The sequence below is a fragment of the Alligator sinensis genome, unplaced genomic scaffold (assembly GCF_000455745.1).
Source record: "Alligator sinensis unplaced genomic scaffold, ASM45574v1 scaffold1398_1, whole genome shotgun sequence".
Lineage (NCBI taxonomy): Eukaryota > Metazoa > Chordata > Crocodylia > Alligatoridae > Alligator > Alligator sinensis.
In genome coordinates, this window is record NW_005842417.1 from 191,119 (window position 1) to 208,002 (window position 16,884).

Consider the following 16,884-nt stretch of genomic DNA (forward strand, 5'->3'; position numbering starts at 1 on the left):
AATGCACGGGCAACAGTACAGTATTTTGAGCCAAAGCCCGTTCAAGTCAATGGGAGTCATTCTGCTGAGTTCATCAGGCTTTGCATCAGGCCATGGAGAACAGTGTTTGTGCTACTTTTAGTTTACCCCAGTTTTCCTCAGCATCATATTTTAATGGTAAGCAGTAAACCACATAGCTGTGAATGTCCTCAGACAGGGACTTTAAGGAGGTGCTGAGTGCTAAGCCCAAATTCAGGGGACAAAAGCAGGCTGGGGTGGAACCGAGGTGCCTTTGTCTGCAACTGTCACCAAAAAAACTCTAGGCGCTGGCTCAGTTAAAGTTCTTGCTTGAGGTTCAAGTAGCACCGCTGTGCTCAGAAAAACACCGCGGTGAGAGCACTCATCCAGGAAGTGGGAGACGTGGGCTCAATCCCCACTTCAGGCTAAAGAGGTTCAAACTCAGCCATCCCAAATCCCAGGAAAATGCTGTGGCACCCACGCTGGCAAAAAGTCCTTTGTAGCCACGCCACTGTGTAGCAAAGAATGCAAAACTCTGGGTGCCAGTACTGTAGCAAGGGAGGGGCAAATGGGCAACTGCCCAATCTATATCTATAGATAGATTAGATAGATATAACTATATAAAATAAATGAATGTATTTCTACTTATTGGGTTTAAAAAAACCCACTATCATGAGGTTTCTTTGGAGCCTGACTCATGATATTTTGCCCAATTTGGATCGGCAATGCGGTACACAATATCTTTTCAAATGACGAGGAGCAAAACGCACTTGCAGCACTCATCATTCTGTTGGGTTTTTTTAATTACACCCCAGGATGAGAATGAGCTCTACAAATATGCTAGAAAACTGTTATTTCATACAGAAATCTCTTGTTTTTCTGAGCCATTTCACCATCTAGAAATCATGATTTTGAAATGATTCTGTTCACATTAAAAGGACAAAAGTGACCTGTTCACATATGCACACCTCACTTGCACAGAGCCTTTCTTACAGTGCAAGCAGGCCTCTGAAATTTTGCAAGATGGGAGAACAGTTTAAATATTCAAAGCGAAATAAGGACATTTTCTTTTGGGGGGAAGTATTTGCATTTCGGATTTTTCACATGCCTCTATTAGACACTGATCTCATTTATAGCAGAGTCCACAGCCTTTTCCTGGCTGCACGAAGCACAGCCGTCCTGGGTTTAGCAGCTCTGGGGGCACATGGGTTCCCAGCAGTTGATGCTGGGAAAGAAGGCAGACTAAAAAATAGAGAAAAGAGGTCTAGAGAGCATCAGCTGTTTATGGAGATGTGAAGAGAGGGGTGGCCAATGGGTTCCTCCAGTGAGAAGAACAGACCTGGAAATAGCACTGGTCTTGCAGGCCATTTAGGGATCCCAGAAGAGACCAAAGGATGGGCTTAGATGGGAGGTGTTTCCTCTACAATGACATGCAAGTGGTTCTGGGAGACTTCATGAAATGAAAAGGGGGAAATGGGAGGTTTTGCTGTCGTTAATCAAGACCCTGATCAGGAGAGACAAGTTTTGACCCAGGAGTCAACGTCGCAGCCCCCGCAGATGAGTAAACGCACCCCCTTACCTTTGACAACCACTAGCACGGAGCTGTAGGTCTGTCCTGCCAGGTTGGAGGCCGTGCACGTGTAAAGCCCGTTATCAATCTGTTTGCAGAAGAGGATCTTCAGCACAAAGTTCTCCTGCTCGTCCTCATAGATGATGTGCCGGCGCCCTTCCATAATCACCTCGCCATCCTTCTTCCACACGATCTCAGGCTTGGGCTCTCCCGTCACGTAGCAGCTCAGCTTGGCATGCTTCCCCTCTGTCACATTGCACGTGCGGGTCGTCACGCTGAAGGTGGCATTTCGAGCTGCTTTGGTGGTCAGGCTAGCAGCCCTCTCGTAGTCTAAAGACAGGCTGTAGCCAATACCGGACAGCCCTTCTGTGGCTGAGTATGAATGGGTATCCGTGACTCCATAGATGGATAGATCCGTCTTCCTGATTTCCTCCCGCCGCTTTTGCAAATGCGACAGCAAAGAGGTAGTCTTGCCATAGCCTGTGTCTAAATGGCTGGGGCTGTCCAGGTTGCAAGGACCCTGCGTCTCCACCACCAGCGCGGCAGTAGCGCTGGCTTGGCCGATGGGGTTCTCCGCTCGACATGTGTATGTCCCGCTGTCCCCCAGCCGAGCGCACTGGATCGTGAGAGCGTTTGACTCCCCGGCAGACTCGACTTGGAAGCGCTTGGAGTCCGATCGGCCCCGCAGATGCCTCCCGTCCTTCTCCCAGTTCACAGAGAGTGGTGGGCTGCCTTGGACTTTGCACCTGAACGTTGCATCTTCCCCCAAAGTGACTCTGATGGAGGAGGGTTTCTGGATGAAGTATGGGGCGAATGCTGTCACGGTGGTCTCCTCCCCGACTTTGATGCTGACTGCGGCAAAAGCTTCCCCAATGGTGTTTCTGGCCCTGCAGATGTACTGGCCGCTGTCGTCCAAGCTGAGGTCGTAAATGGTGAGCCGGTATAGATCTCCATCTTCCACCGTTTTAAACCTCCCCCCAGACTGGATGGGAAGTTTATCTTTTTCCCAGCTCACCACTGGGACGGGGTTTCCAATGATCTGGCAGCTCAGGGTGGCATCCTTCCCCACAGATACCAGAAAGGCCTTCGGTCGGGTTAAAAACCTTGGGACTCCACTGAAGGAGGATCTGTAGTCCATCTTGGTTTCCTAAGGGAAAGAAAAAACGAAAGCTGATAAGCATGTGCCCAGCACATCTGTTCTGTGTCGCAATGATGCCGAGACATCAATCCTGGGAAATGACAAGATTGGCAATAGCTTCCAGTTTCCAAGTTATGGCCACAGAATCACAGAAATGAGGGTTGAAAGGACGTCAGGGGGTCACGTCTAGTCCACCCCCCTGCTCAGAGCAAGACTATCCCCAGCTAGACCATCCTAGTCAAGGCTTTATCGAGCTGGGTCATAAAAACCTCCAAGGATGGAGATCCCACCACCTCTCTGGGTAACCCACTCCAGCACTTCACCACCCTCTTTGTGAGAAAGTTTTTCCTAATATCCAACCTCAACCTCCTTTGCTGCAAATTGAGCCCATTGCTCCTTGTCCTGTCATCTGCCCCCCTTGAGATCAGTCCAGCTCCATCCTCTTTGCAGCCCCTTGCAGGGAGGTGAAGGCTGCATTTAAATCCCCCCTCGGTCTTCTCTTCTGCAGACTAAATCAGCCCAGGTCCCTCCACCTCTCCTCACCAGTCCTGTCCCCCAGCCCTCCAACCATTTTCCTCCTTCTGCTGGACTCTCTCCAACATGTCCACATCCTTTCTGTAGTGGAGGGCCCAAAACTGGACACAGGACTCCAGATGTGGCCTCACCAGTGTTGAATAGAGAGGGATAATCACTGCCCTCAATCTGTTGGCAACGCTCCTACCAGTGCAACCCAGGATGCCATTAGCCTTCTTGGCAACAAGGGCACACTGTTAACTCATATCCAATGTATTGTCCACTGTCACCCCCAGGTCCTTTTCTGCAGAGCTGCAGCTTAGCCAGCAGCTTCCCCCCAGCACCACCTTTGCCTGATGAGGGAGCAAGCGCTAGTGACATAACGGGTCTTCTTGGGACAGTCTGGCTCATGGTGGACCGGTGGGAATGTGACATCCACAATACTTCTCCCCTCATCATCTCCACCTTTCCATCTCTACTTCTGCTTCATTTCTCTTCTCCTTATGCTTATCCCTCATTTTCTTCATTTGAATTTCTCCTTATCCTTTCCATGCCCCACCTCTATTTTCCCTTTGTTTCCTTCTTTTCCTCCTTATGATTCCTAGGGCGCATCCTGCAAAGGCAGCAGGTACTTGAGGACATCATGAGGAAGAACGTCCTGACCATAAGGGTAGCTCATCACTAGCACAAATCTCCTACCATCTCTGTTACTAGCAATTTTTAAGTGACAGTTAGACAAATATGTATCTGGGAGGCTTTAGACTGGGGTGATTTGCCTTGAGGAGGAAGATGAACCTCTTGAGGTCACTTCCAGCCCTATTTTCTGTTTTTATGACCACGCACTAGCAATGAGGTTCCTCCCAGTAGGAGGTAGTGCTCGGTTGGACAAGCTTGGAGCTTGTTGATGTTATCCTCATCCATCCTCCTCTGGTATTTAAAGCAACCGTTTAACAACGAGCTAATTTCTCACTGGGGATAGCAAGCGGATGACGGCCACTTACGCCTCCTTTGATAAGGCAGAGAAGCTGCTTGGACATTTGCAATGGAAACGGCAAGACTGAATCCAAATGAGCGCCGGGATCTTTGGAAACTCATGCTTTAAAGCTCAAAAGAATGACCCATGGTGTGCGGCCAGCGTCCCTTGCACAGCCCTAAATACCTGCTGCTCACTAGCTCCCAGCTGTTCGGAAAGACCAGTCAACAAAGGGAAAACAAAATAAGCAGGTTTTGGACCTCGAAATCAGGGCAGGTCTGCTCCTGGTGTGTCCCAAGACGGTTAAAAGTCATTAGCAGCAGCACGAATCATTACTGTAACATTCACACACATGCTCTGTCCTTGGGGGCCTGGGAGAGCCACGTCAAAGACATGGGGTCATGTGAAATGCTCATTCAGTCCCACACAACACCTATCTTGCAGGGAGCTGCCACATTTTTTGCTACCCCTGCACTTGGATGCCCGGACGTCCCTCTTTCGGTTGGGGGAATGAGATCCCTTATGCCTACAAGGCAAAAATGCTGACTGCCTGCTTTTGCCTTAAGGCACTGCAAAAAGAGCAAGCCCGCCAGCTGCAACCCCCGTTGGGAGACTTTTCAGAACGGCGTCAAGCATTCGATGGCAGCAGGTGCCATTTCACAGAGATGCTATCGCTTCTCCAAGGATGCCAAACAACCTTGTGCAGGACTCAGACCCACGGAGTTGGATGGGAGTTCTCTAATTAGTGATCATCTCCAGCCTTTTCAGGTCCACTATTTTTCACCTCCTGACGCCTACACAAAGCAGCGCGATGGCTGGGATGCTGGGCGGCTGTTAACAACTGCGAAAGGAAAGATTAATCAGTCACAGAGACAGAAATATCTCCCTTAATCCCTCAGAAGTTTAGCTTCCTTGCCTGCCATCAGTCCACCCACCAAATCACCCAATGAAAATTGTCCTCGGGACTCTCCTCACCCATAGGAAATCACTAGGACCGGGTCTAAAACGCTGCTTAGCCCCCTGAGAGAATGAGTCACTATTCATGCAGCTGCTTTCTACCCTTCCCCCTAATTCATATTTTGATGCAATATTTTGATGCTGGCTCCAAATCAGCTTTGAAGCAAGGGACTGAGTTAGGATTCCTGGGTCCAATTTTCAGCTCTGCCACTGACCTACTATATGATCTTGGGCAAGTCACTTCACCTCTGCATTTCTGCTTTATTTGGTCTATCTCTTTAGGTGCTAAGATGTTTCTCACTATATGTGTGGACACTACCTAGCACATGCACACAACAAATAATGTTTAAATATACAGGATACTAACAAACTAATCTTTTTCTATTTCCCCTGCTGGGGATCAAACACCTAAATCCAAAAACAAATGTTTGAAAAGAACTGGGAGATCACTGGTTCAAAAATGCAAGCTTTGCATTCATTAATTATTAGTAGCGATCCGATAAATTTGCTGCCAGGGTACTGAAGATCAAAAACAATGAACACGACCTTCCTTTTATACACGAGCTCTCCCTTCCCTCTGCTCTGACAGCGTGGCTGTGTTACCATTGGAATTAATCAGAAACTTTCCATTTGACTGAAAATATTTTTGGACAAAATGGAAAGATTTGTGTGTGGGGGAGGAATCCTCTTCTTATAAAAAAAAAAATTTTTTTTTCCTTGAAAAGCCCAAACCATTCATTGGCAGACAAGGTTCCTTGTCTGCCTGTGTCCTTAGACCGACACAGCTACAACCTACACCCCTGCAAACCATTCATTTCAGTTTTTGTTAACCAAAGCCTGAAGGCATTTCAGTTTAAACAAAAATTATGCCATTTTTTATTGACAAACGCAAGAGGACGTGTCAGGCTTTCTTCTCCAACATATCTTCCTCTCAACAACAACAACAAAAAATTAAAGAAAACTGCTACAAAAATGAAAGAAGTTGAACATTTTCCCTAGGAAATGTCATCATTCATAACCAACTCTGGTTACCTTAGGGTGGTGCTACAGGTTACCTTTAACCCATCACAAAGGCACTTAAAACAGGAGCATTCACCTCTTAAAGGGCATGATCCCATGTGAAAGGGACCTTCTAAAACTTTTAAAGATAAGGTTATCTTTGACCTGTATTGCCCTGGTCCTTCTAGGGTATGGTTAGGCAGCACCGGGGAGATACAATACTTCATTCCCAGTCCTCCAGCATCCCAGGATACACAGCTCCCAGCCCCATTACCCATTTCCATCCTCCAAACCTCTACTCCTCCCCCCATCCTCTGCTCTGAGCAGCTCAAGTGCAGCAAGACCATGAAGCCAGGGAGACCGTGGTAGCACGCCCAGCAGCTCCACTCTCAGTGCAGAGCACTGCATTCAGTGACCTGATCCAGTGATTCTCAACCGGGGCTGCCTTGAGACCCTTTCAAGGGTACCACACAACGCTAACCCTGTTAGGTTTAGAAACATGATCCACAAGACAAACCCAGAGATTTCACATATGACCCCATCGTGTTAAGAGCATGCTGATCTGTTGGGATCTGAGTTCTTTGCAACAGAAGAATTGCTCTATTATTTTTCTATAGTATTAAAAGGAGTGAAAACTAAGAGCTGGCATTGGCCAAGGGGTGTCTCGAGTCTATCAAGGGGTGCTTAAGTCTATTGAAGGGTGCCTCAAGTAGCACCATGTCTAGGGTATTTAAGTGCATCCAGTTCATTGGAGCTAGAGGTGTTGGGGGAGACAAAGACCTGCTGGAAAGGCATGGCCGGGTACTGTCAAAGGCAGACAGAAAGCACCTGTAAAAGCCATGCTTAGCTCTTATGTGGCATTTGTCACCCATGTATTTCAAAAGCACTTTGCAAAGGAGGCTCAAAATCATCTCTCACGGATGGCATGGATAGGAGACCTCTTTCATTCCCTCCAAGATGCAGCTGAGGCACCTGGGTGGAGGGTTGCTCTGTTTCTGCCTATGCTATGTTGCCTGCGTGGATAAATTTAGGATGTCATTCTCTAGGGCCCCTTTAACCAGCACTGAAATAACCACGGAAAAAGCATTCTCTTCTCTGAGACTCCCTGCTCCTTTCACCCTCCTCTTCTCCACCTCCAAGCTTTATGCCGCCACCCCGCTCCTACCCTGGCCTTGCTCCCGTCCATGCCTCTGCTTGCCAGCCCTCCAGTGGCAAGTCATCATTATGCAGGTCTGAAACAGCATCCAGCCTGAACTGCTCAGACTTTGTGACACCAAGATTTAAACTGTTTTAAAGGTAACCTGTAACAGCACCCTAGTTTCTCCTGGATGGGCACGATTATCTACCCTCCTAATGGCTGCTGGGTGAAGAGAATATAAACCCTGATACTATTAGGAGTCTAATTTTTCCCTCCTCCTTTCTGCCCAGCCTTTCACAGCACCTGACAAAGTGAACTTGGATTCATAACCACTTGTGCTGTCTCCATATAGTTTATTTAGTCAGTCTATCAAGATGCATGTCTATCCTGCCTTCGGACTGACTTCAGCTAACTCCCTCTCACTATTACGATGGATATATCATAGGTTTTGCACTCACTTCAGGAGCCTGCTTATATTTCCATGCTGAAATTAGGAGAAATGTATTAGGGGAAAGTGAATGGCTCATCTAAAGTCAATATATTGGACTCTGTCTTCCCCTGGTGTCCACCTAGCCCATAGCTTTGTGCATGCCTGGATCTGCGCATCCCTATGGCTCTTGATCAAGTCAGCCTTGCTCCACCTTCTCCCTGCCATGCTTAATCTTTGAAGTGTATTTCAAGATGATTAGTCTTTAAGATATATTTATAGTAATATCTTTACAAATAAATTTATCATATGCACTTGTATAAATACACGCAGAAGAAGTATATTGGAGGTTACAAGATGCATACCACCCACCTTAGACTGAAGTCCATGGACCGTGGGTAGCAGAACAGTGACTATCTTTTTTTATTTTGTGTGTGTACACAGCACCTAGCACTAGGAGCCTAGCCCAAGCCTAGGGCACCTGGATCAAAGGTCTTTCTGAGCCTGCCTGCCCACTGAGTTACTGTGTCTAAAGGCAGGCGTGTTTTTGTAGCCAGCAGCACACAAGGGAGTGATGGGCTGGCATCACATCTAGCTGCTGTGGAGTCCCCAGTCTGAAAGACCAGGTACCCGCTGACAGCTCAGTCAACTGGGGGTAGCCTTTGGCACAAGTAAAATGCTCAGACACCAGGCTGCAGAGCATCAAAAAGTGCCTTGACAACTCTACTAGCCCTTAGGGTTCCCCTAGATGTTACTTCAGCAACAAATACTCAGACTTAATGTCCTGTTCATCACCACTGAATTACCTGACCTACAGGCTGCAAGTCCTGGACTCTACCGTGGGGAACCATCATTATAAGCAGTGACATTGGTCCATCAAAGGTCTTTTCGTCCACCCCAGCCCCACTGCTAATAGACGGTTGCTCTTGACAGCGTGATCTGGCACGCCATCCTAGATAACTCCCAGCTCCCAATGCACAGAATCGAAAAAAGATGCTTCACTGTTTAGTCAAATCTGGATCTTTGAAGAGCATGGAGAAATCACAGCCAGTTGGAGACAGAATGTGCATGGCCTGAAAAGAGACAGTGGCTTCATTGCCACTAGGCATGAGGGCCCCTTTTAGCATCCTCCCAAAAGCACCTCAGCCACCCTTGACTGCTGCGACATCCCTGCTACTCAGCACCTGCCTGCCTGGATGCAGGCTGCATTGTCGCCAGCGTCCCGGACGCTGGAAATGCTCCAAGGCCTGCCGTACCACCGCTGGTCCTGCTCACCTCACAAGTACCTGGTGCTTTAAAGGCTTGTGCCATTCAACATTTCTTTCCCCACCCCGAGTTGGGTTGGACTGTCGTTGCACAGGCTACAGAAGAACAAAGCGACTCTGTGAATGAACGCTTGATCTTCAATATTGCTGCAGGGTACGTGGATTCTGCACCCCCATCTGCCCATAGAGATGTCCTTCCTGGGCTACAGTCTTCCAGGCAAGCTCAAACCCCAATTCTCCCAGATGGATTTGGCCCCCGCCCCGTATCTCAACACGAGGCTCATGGTCACATTTCAGTCCTTGAGCTTCTTCCCAATGAAGCAACCCCTTCCAGCCCAGCTGGGAGCAATCAGCTGAGTATCACACCTCTTCCACCTGCTCTGTGCTGAATTCCTTGCTCAGTACATGCCCCATTGCTACCGCAAGGCCAAGGTCCCAGGCTGCTGCTCTAATCCACCCATGCCTTGACCTTCACCAGCTTCCAGGATGCCCGAACATACTGAGTTCTTCCTGTTTCTGTCACTTGGCACGACTTCAAAATAAAACCCGGGGGCTAACTGAGCCCCAGGGTTAGACCAATTGCTATCACAACTGTCAGTGTGACAGGAAAGGAAGACTGAGCGCTATATCAGGACTCTAACATTTGAGTTTAATTTTCTCCCCTGCCACAGACTTCCTGTGTGACCCTGGGCAAATCCCTTAGACTCTCTAAACCTCTATTTTACCATCTTCAAAATGGGGAAAACAGCACCCCAGGGAGGGGTGGTAAGGACAAAAGCCATTTAGAGGTGGGAAGTGCTTGCTGAAATGATTAGGGCTAGATCTCTCTCTCTCTGATGGGGAAATGAAGACAGATGACTGCTGAACAGCGGGATTTGGGTTCTTTTCCATCACAGAGAAAATGAATACTTTAGATCCTTTCTAAAGTAAACTGAAGTCAAACATGGTATAAATAAAACACCTCGTGGGCAAAGATAAACCTTTCAGGATACCCTGAGTATGTAACACTGCTTCAAACCTCAGTGAAGCCCCTGGGAAAACTCCCATTGATTTCAGTGGGCCTTTTGCAGAAGACCCTAATCAACCCCCACCTTCAGTCATGCTGGGTGCGTCTACACGTGTGCATCTACTGCACGGAAACCGAAATTACTGCGCAGTACGGCTGCGTGTCTACACGTGCATGCCCATACTGCACAGTCAATATGGTGAGTCATGCCAATTTGAGCATAAATTTGATACCTGCATCATGCACGTGTAGACAATTTACTGCACAGTAACACTGTGTATGTGAACGGACTTTGGACTAATTTTAGTCCCAAGTCAGTCCACACACAGCGTTAATGCACTTTAATGCCTGCATGTGCAGACACCAGCTCATTCCCGCTTACTGTGCAGTAAATTTAAGCGGGTGTAAATGCACATGTAGACATGCCCACTAAGGAGATTCTGCCCAGGCAATTGTGATTGTGCAGGACAGGCAGGGAGGGGCCTGGCTTGTAACACTGTACCTAAAAGGCCCTGAATAGGTTCACTGGTTATTTTTTAATTGATTGTATCTACAGGCTTGCATTCTCCAGATGCTCTCATCCATCAGGTTAGACATTGCACTGCTTATTAAATACCAGCAAAGCCATGTGAGTCATCTCCGTGGGTGATCAATCAAAGCCCTGCTAGTGTACAAAGAAATCCATTGCTTTCGCAGCAAAGACTCAGCAGCCCGCTGGTTAAGCAGCTTCTTTTCTCATGACCATGTTCACCGCCCCCCATGCATTGACCTGTCCTGAGCTGCCAGGCAGTTTCTGTATTGATTTTGGAGCTTCTCAGCCTCTTGAAGGCTCAGATCAAATGTCATATCTCCCCCAAGGCTCTGATGGCTGCTAGACCAAAAAATCATAGAAAGCACAGAGAAATCAGAGAGAAGTAGGGCTGGCTGAACATGAGATCTTCTTTTCATATGCAAGCTATATAATACCAATATGCTGTTCCTTATCTTTCCTCAGACAGCGTGTGAGTGTGAATGGAGAGAGAGAGAGAAGGACGCACACACACCTTTGGAGCTAATCAGACATTTTCCGTTTGACTAAAAATAACTTTTGGATCAAGTGGAAAGATTTGTGGTGGGAAAAACTCCCGTGTTGTTTAAACCTTTTCCCCTAGTATATTTTAGTTGTTGGCCACCAAAAACGGGCAGGAAGAGGAAGTGGCAATGGCAGCAGCTGTTACAAGAAGGCTGAAAAACTGCAGCTCCTGGTGCCAGGCAATAACTAGGGAGGAGTTCATGGGTCTAAAATTAAGCTGGCTCTTAAGAGATTGATTCCCAGAGGTGCCACAACTGCAGCAAGCTTTGCAGCCACGTGTACCCAGCCTGACTGCCGGCCACTTTGCTCCTTCCTCCCTGTGTGCTCCATGAAAGTGGCTGCACCCATGGATAGGGCCTAAGGACCTGGCTCAGCTCTCCCCTGCCCTTTAAAAATCCATCAGTGAGAGCTTTCTTTGCATATGGACAACAGTGATGGTTTAACCACATTTACCAGTCTCTGTCACAAGAATGACACTTGACTAGGGTCAAAAATCAAAAGTCAGGCCCTTAAAAATGATGATTGCACTTGAAGTCATAAGAGTTTAATACCATCCCCCCCCCGCTCCCCCGCCACTTTGCTTTCTACTTTTTGAGTCTTCCAGACTTTCCTCCAGAAGCACAACAGATCACAGACCCTTTTTTTTCTCTTTCCAGAAAAAAGCCAAGAATCTCATGCACCTCTTGACTCCAGGGATGGAGAGATTCAGGAGAAATAACAAACCCAGCCAAAATTAGAAAACTCTCCAAAAAAAAAAAAAAATTCAAGAGAGCTGCTAATCCCAGCATCGTGATGCCGCTGGATGCGTTGTTCTTGACTTTGTTAACCATCTTAGGATCAGAGGAGGAAGTTGTGTGAATAATGAGGAAGTATCGACTTCCTTTGAAATCTCCCAAAGCACCGTCTCTGGCAATCTCCAGCGCTCTTGCGGCCCCCTTTCTTTTCACAGCCACCCAGGAAACGGGCTGGCTTGCCAAAAACAAACCAAGAGCTCCCAGGGCCAGCACTAGTATTGCACACCAGCTGCAAACTTCATCACAGGGGCTGCATAACCAGTAGGCATGAACAAACCATTGCACCAGCTGGTATGCTGTAAGGGTGACGTTCATGTCAGTGTACCGTTAAGCAATTAACCTTCTGACCTGGAGCTAATATAACCCTCAAAAGCCTTCCAGTTGGCAGAATTTGACAGTTTAATAGCAGAATCAGTACTTGACAGGCCAGCTTCTGATTTCAGTTATGCCCATTTATATTCATGGTAACTCTGTGGAAGTCAAGGGGGGGTTACAGAGTTCCCTATGGGTCAATAGAGGTTACCCCTCAAAGGTAAGATAAGGTGCTGATGAATTATCCTTCTGTCAAATGTGGGAATTCGGCGTACGTGCATCTCTATGACTTCTTTCCGACCCAAGGGATGCATTGAGGCAGATTACAAGCTCCCTTTGGGTGGAGGACATCTCTGCCAGCTGCCTCCATACTGAGCTAATACCCACAGGAGGTGACAGGAGACAAATGGTGTGCCGCCTGGCACAACGCTGGGCCACGAAGGGTTTGAAAATTGCAGTGGGCGGTCATCCTTTCAGATGGAGCCATGCTGAACACAGAGAAAATTGCCACCCAGGGCTAGCCCGTCTTTCCCAGGCTGAACACCAATGAGTTTGTAACACCTGATCAGGTAGGCAGATGCAAGAATCACCGAACAAAAAGGGCTGGGAAAAGGGCGTTGGAGAGAGAAAGACTTCATGCTTCAGAGGAGAAGCCATGTGCAGGAAATAGGAGGAATGCTGGAAGATGCTGGTCCAAACCTGAACACCACTAAGGGATGAAGAAACGGAGGCAGGGAAATACCTACAGGTGGCTTTGATGGCTTGCCTAATTCTTTCCTAGTCAGAGTAAAGAGAGATTGGGTTTGGGGACCCTTACTGAGTCCATGCATCTGCCTGCTTCCCCTATCCCATATCCTCTGAGCAGGAGGACTGCACATCCATGCCAGTCTATCAGATGGGAGCTCAGAGAAAGAGCGTGCTCTGGCCTGAGGGGCTCAGCACCAGCACTGGCAGCCACATTTGTCCCAAGAAAAGGTCCCACGTGCATTCAGGAAGCCCCTCGGCTCAAAACAGGAGCAGGACCCAGTTTAGGATCTAGTCCTGCAAGCTGCCCACACCCTCTCCCATGGGCTTCAGAGGGGATCATGATAGACAGATGCTGCAGGGGTGACTGTCTTTCACAAAGGCAGTCTATTCACTGCCAGCAGCTGGCCAGACCTGACACCCAGGGGTCAAGGTGGGAGCGATTCCTATAACTGAATCACGTGTCCTATCATAAGCTACCACGCATGCCAGCGTAGCAATGCCTAAATAACACGCCGTCATGCAAGGAAGCTCTTGGAGTCTGGGAGCCTTTATCCCTCCCCTTCCATACCCAGGTAGACGGGGCAGCATTGAAGCGAGAGGTGAGGGGAACGGTGCTGGAGCTAGCCAGAGGTCACCCTGAGCAGTGTGTGGGACTCACACTCAGAGCTGCTGCTTCTCCCAATTTAATCACAAGCCTTGCACTATTATCAGGGGTTTCCCTCCCTGCTCCAGCTTCTGGGGAGGCAAATGATGATAGGAGAAGCTCGGCTTCAATAGCTTCTTTTCTTTAAGCACACCTCGAGCCGTTTTATTTGCAGAGGACAGATGGAGAGAACGAACCCAGTGCACCACAAGTGCTCGAAAACTAGGAGGCCAAGAAGAAGAATCCCTTATTTATCATGACTTTATCCCAAACTCATTATTGGACACAATTGGGCATGCAACTTGCTGGGATTATTTGACCCCTGCAGTCTTTCCTGCCCAGAGCGGGGGGGCTGCCCCCGACGATCTCACGAGGTCCCTTCCAGCCGAGGCTGCACCCGACGATCTCACGAGGTCCCTTCCAGCCCTAAGCGTCTGTGAATCAGTGAATTTTTATAGTGTGCTTTTTGGGTGCTTGAGATAGCCAAAATGATCATCTTGCCTATAGCATTATATGTAATATAGAGCTATATAATGTAAACTATGCACCTACATAGCACTCTCTCTCCCACGCACGCACATGCACTTGTACAAGATAGCCCGAGACCCAACCCCACACCTCAAGTTCACAGCTCAGACCGGTTCGAAAGCCAGAACAAGAAAACGGGCTCAACAAGAAAACAGCCAAACCCCACTGATATCATTATTGTAACAAAGAGCAGATCCCGCCAACAGGAAAACTTCCCCTGTGACAATCGCCCATGCAGCTTCCATATAAAATGCCTGTATTTTCAAAGGCGGACGTCACGGGCATCGCAGCCACTCCACCCTGCTGAGCCCGAGCTCCTAAAATAGCCTCAGCTGTCGGGCTCCATCTCTCCTCAGAGCCATTTGCAGAAACGCGAGCCGAGGGTGGGGGGTTGCAGCTTGAATTGGCACCGGCAGGGAACAGAGAGAAGCCCAAGGGTAGGGAAAAGAAATTACCAAAGAGCAAAGCAAGGCTGAGTTTATGAAATAAGGTGAAATGCAAGACAAAAAACAAAATCAGTCCTTTCCGGCACTCCGGCCACAGGCCCATCCTCCTTCCAGGCTGACAGCTAATGGTACCAGTGGTCCCTGGGACCCCAATCATGTCCACGTTCTCCTCTGCAGGATCTTCCATCAAATTAATGAAGTGAATCCAAGCAAACGCTGCTCACCCCAGGGGAAGTTTCTCCCTCGACTTTCAGCCCCACACCGCTCGCCTCCAATGCAAAACCGCAGACCTTGCAACGACCCCTCACTTGCCTCCCTTGACCGTGAGTGCAGCCCCCTGCTCCCCCAAACCTGGCTGCTCCCCTGCTGCCCACCTCCCTGGACCCTTACCTGGTGTCTTGTCAGAGTCGGAGGAGGCAAGCGGCTCTCATCGGGGTGAGGGAAAGCAGATACCTACTGAGGTGACACAAGGGGAAAGGGGGAAAAGGGGAGAGGGGGACATGGGGAGACCTTGGGGGGCTGGTTTCCTCCCTCTTTCCCCTCCAATAAATAAAACAGAAACCCCAGCGATGGTGGGGACGTGCAGCGGGAGGTCCCCTAGTCCCCCTGCAGCAGCTGCACTGCTTGGGGCTCGGGCTGGAACACCCCCCTCCCCACCCCTCCTCTCGGATGCCCTCCTCCACTCAAATTGCTGACGTGCTTTGCTCTCCCCTCTGCCTCCGAGCTCCAAAATAGCCCAGGGAGTCATTTACTGGCGAGATTAAATTTCATCTGGTGGAGAGGCGAAAGGGCATAAAATTTTAGGGGACTCTCCAGGACAACCCCATGGGGTGGGGAACAAAATCATCGGAGTGGGGAGGGGGGTGCGGTGTGCTTGCACACCTGCATGAGATGGGGAACAGGCTATAGTGATGGGAAGGGGTCGGGACAGCTTGAAAACATGTACAGAGGAGCCAAGAGATAAGTGATTAACGGGGACAAGAGAACAGGCAGTTGGCAAAGTCTATCAGAGGTGCACGCATCTCCTTAGGAGAAACCAGAGAGAGAGACTCTCCACCACTTCAGATCCACGACAGATTTGCAGACTAAATGGTCCACTCGATATCCAGCTTTTTGGGGCAAAAGCATTGTGGAAAAGGAGCAAATGAGCAATATCGACCACCCCGGTCACCATTTTTCACCAAAAATTGCAGTGTGATTCTGTTTTAAAAAGAGACTGCCAGTTTGGTTGCAGAGGTGGCTGGCCTAGCCGCTTTGTCTCAGGGGCTTCAGATCGTATCGACTCTGTGCTCACATAAAATCATTCATTTTCCAAACTACCACTTCCTCGTGCGCAGCCCACAATCCAAGCATGCATCCCAGCGCATGCAGGAGTGGTGGCGAAAGCCCTGCAACGGGCATGTAGTGATTAATCCAGCTGATGATGCAGGAGCCAGTATAGATTCGAGCTCATTCACCCACAGCTCCGTTTGCTCGGCTGGGCTCCTTGGAGCAAACAGCAATAAATGCTTATTTTTAGCATGAAGGAAAGTAGATAACCCACTGAATACATGCTGAGAGCAGTATGGGAAAGTAAGATATTCTGACTCAACCATAAGCATTTCTTGGAGCCAAATGGCATGTTTAAACAGTACCCAAGAATTAGACCTTTTGGGTTCTCACCTAGTCTGAGATCTGTGAAACCAGAAACAACTGCTCTGAGTTATAGTTAAACTAAGCGACCGGCGTGAAATGATTACCTTTATGGCAGGAGTGCTTGGGTGGTTCTGTTCAACAAATTCATTTTCTTGGCCTGAAAGTAGGATCTGGTCTCCAAAAAGAAGCAGATTTCAAGGTTATAAACATATTTCTTTTTTGGTGGAGCTGTTGCAAACAGTAGGGTAGTTTGCTGTCTGCCTTAAGTTCACCAACTAGAGTCAAATTGTTTTTTAGGAACCGGACACTGGTGTCTGAGGTGAGGTTTCCAGAAGAGGGGATGCTGTTTGTGACCACCTTTCTTCCAAGACTGGGAGAGCATGAAGTGCGCCATCGACTAGCTATAAACGCATCATTTCCCAAGCCACCGACCAGCGTCCCACGCTATGAAATATGCCAATGAAAAGGGGCAAAATTGACATTGTGACTGAGTGATTCGTATTTTCCCCACAGTGGGGTCTAGTAGACACCAAGACAGGAGGCAGGGATTTGGGATTTCTTCTCATCTCTGCCACTAACCCCTTCTTTGGCTTTGGACACATCACACAGCTGCTTTACACTTTAGTGCCCCCATCTCTAAGATGACGTTAATGATAATTACCCCTCCTTCTACATTGCTTTGAGCTCTGTGGTTGAAAAGAAGTGTCATAGAAACCCTATGATT

At 48.5% G+C, this 16,884-nt stretch overlaps 1 protein-coding gene across 21 annotated transcripts in view; it reads right to left on the bottom strand.

The window, feature by feature from the left end:
* OBSCN (obscurin, cytoskeletal calmodulin and titin-interacting RhoGEF) overlaps window positions 1-15,195 on the bottom strand; it is a 203,694-nt gene extending 188,499 nt beyond the window's left edge. For 11 of the 21 annotated variants that reach the window (XM_025211638.1, XM_025211637.1, XM_025211636.1 and 8 more), the window contains exons 1-2: window positions 14,916-15,194; window positions 1,577-2,714 (exon numbers count right to left, since the gene is read on the bottom strand). In XM_025211638.1, the coding sequence (XP_025067423.1) occupies window positions 1,577-2,705 (1,129 nt within the window). In that variant the 5' untranslated portion in view covers window positions 2,706-2,714; window positions 14,916-15,194. Of the gene's footprint in view, window positions 1-1,576; window positions 2,715-14,915 lie in introns of all 21 variants that reach the window. The other 10 variants (XM_025211633.1, XM_025211618.1, XM_025211620.1 and 7 more) reach the window with 1 other exon arrangement.
* Window positions 15,196-16,884: the final 1,689 nt, after the last annotated feature.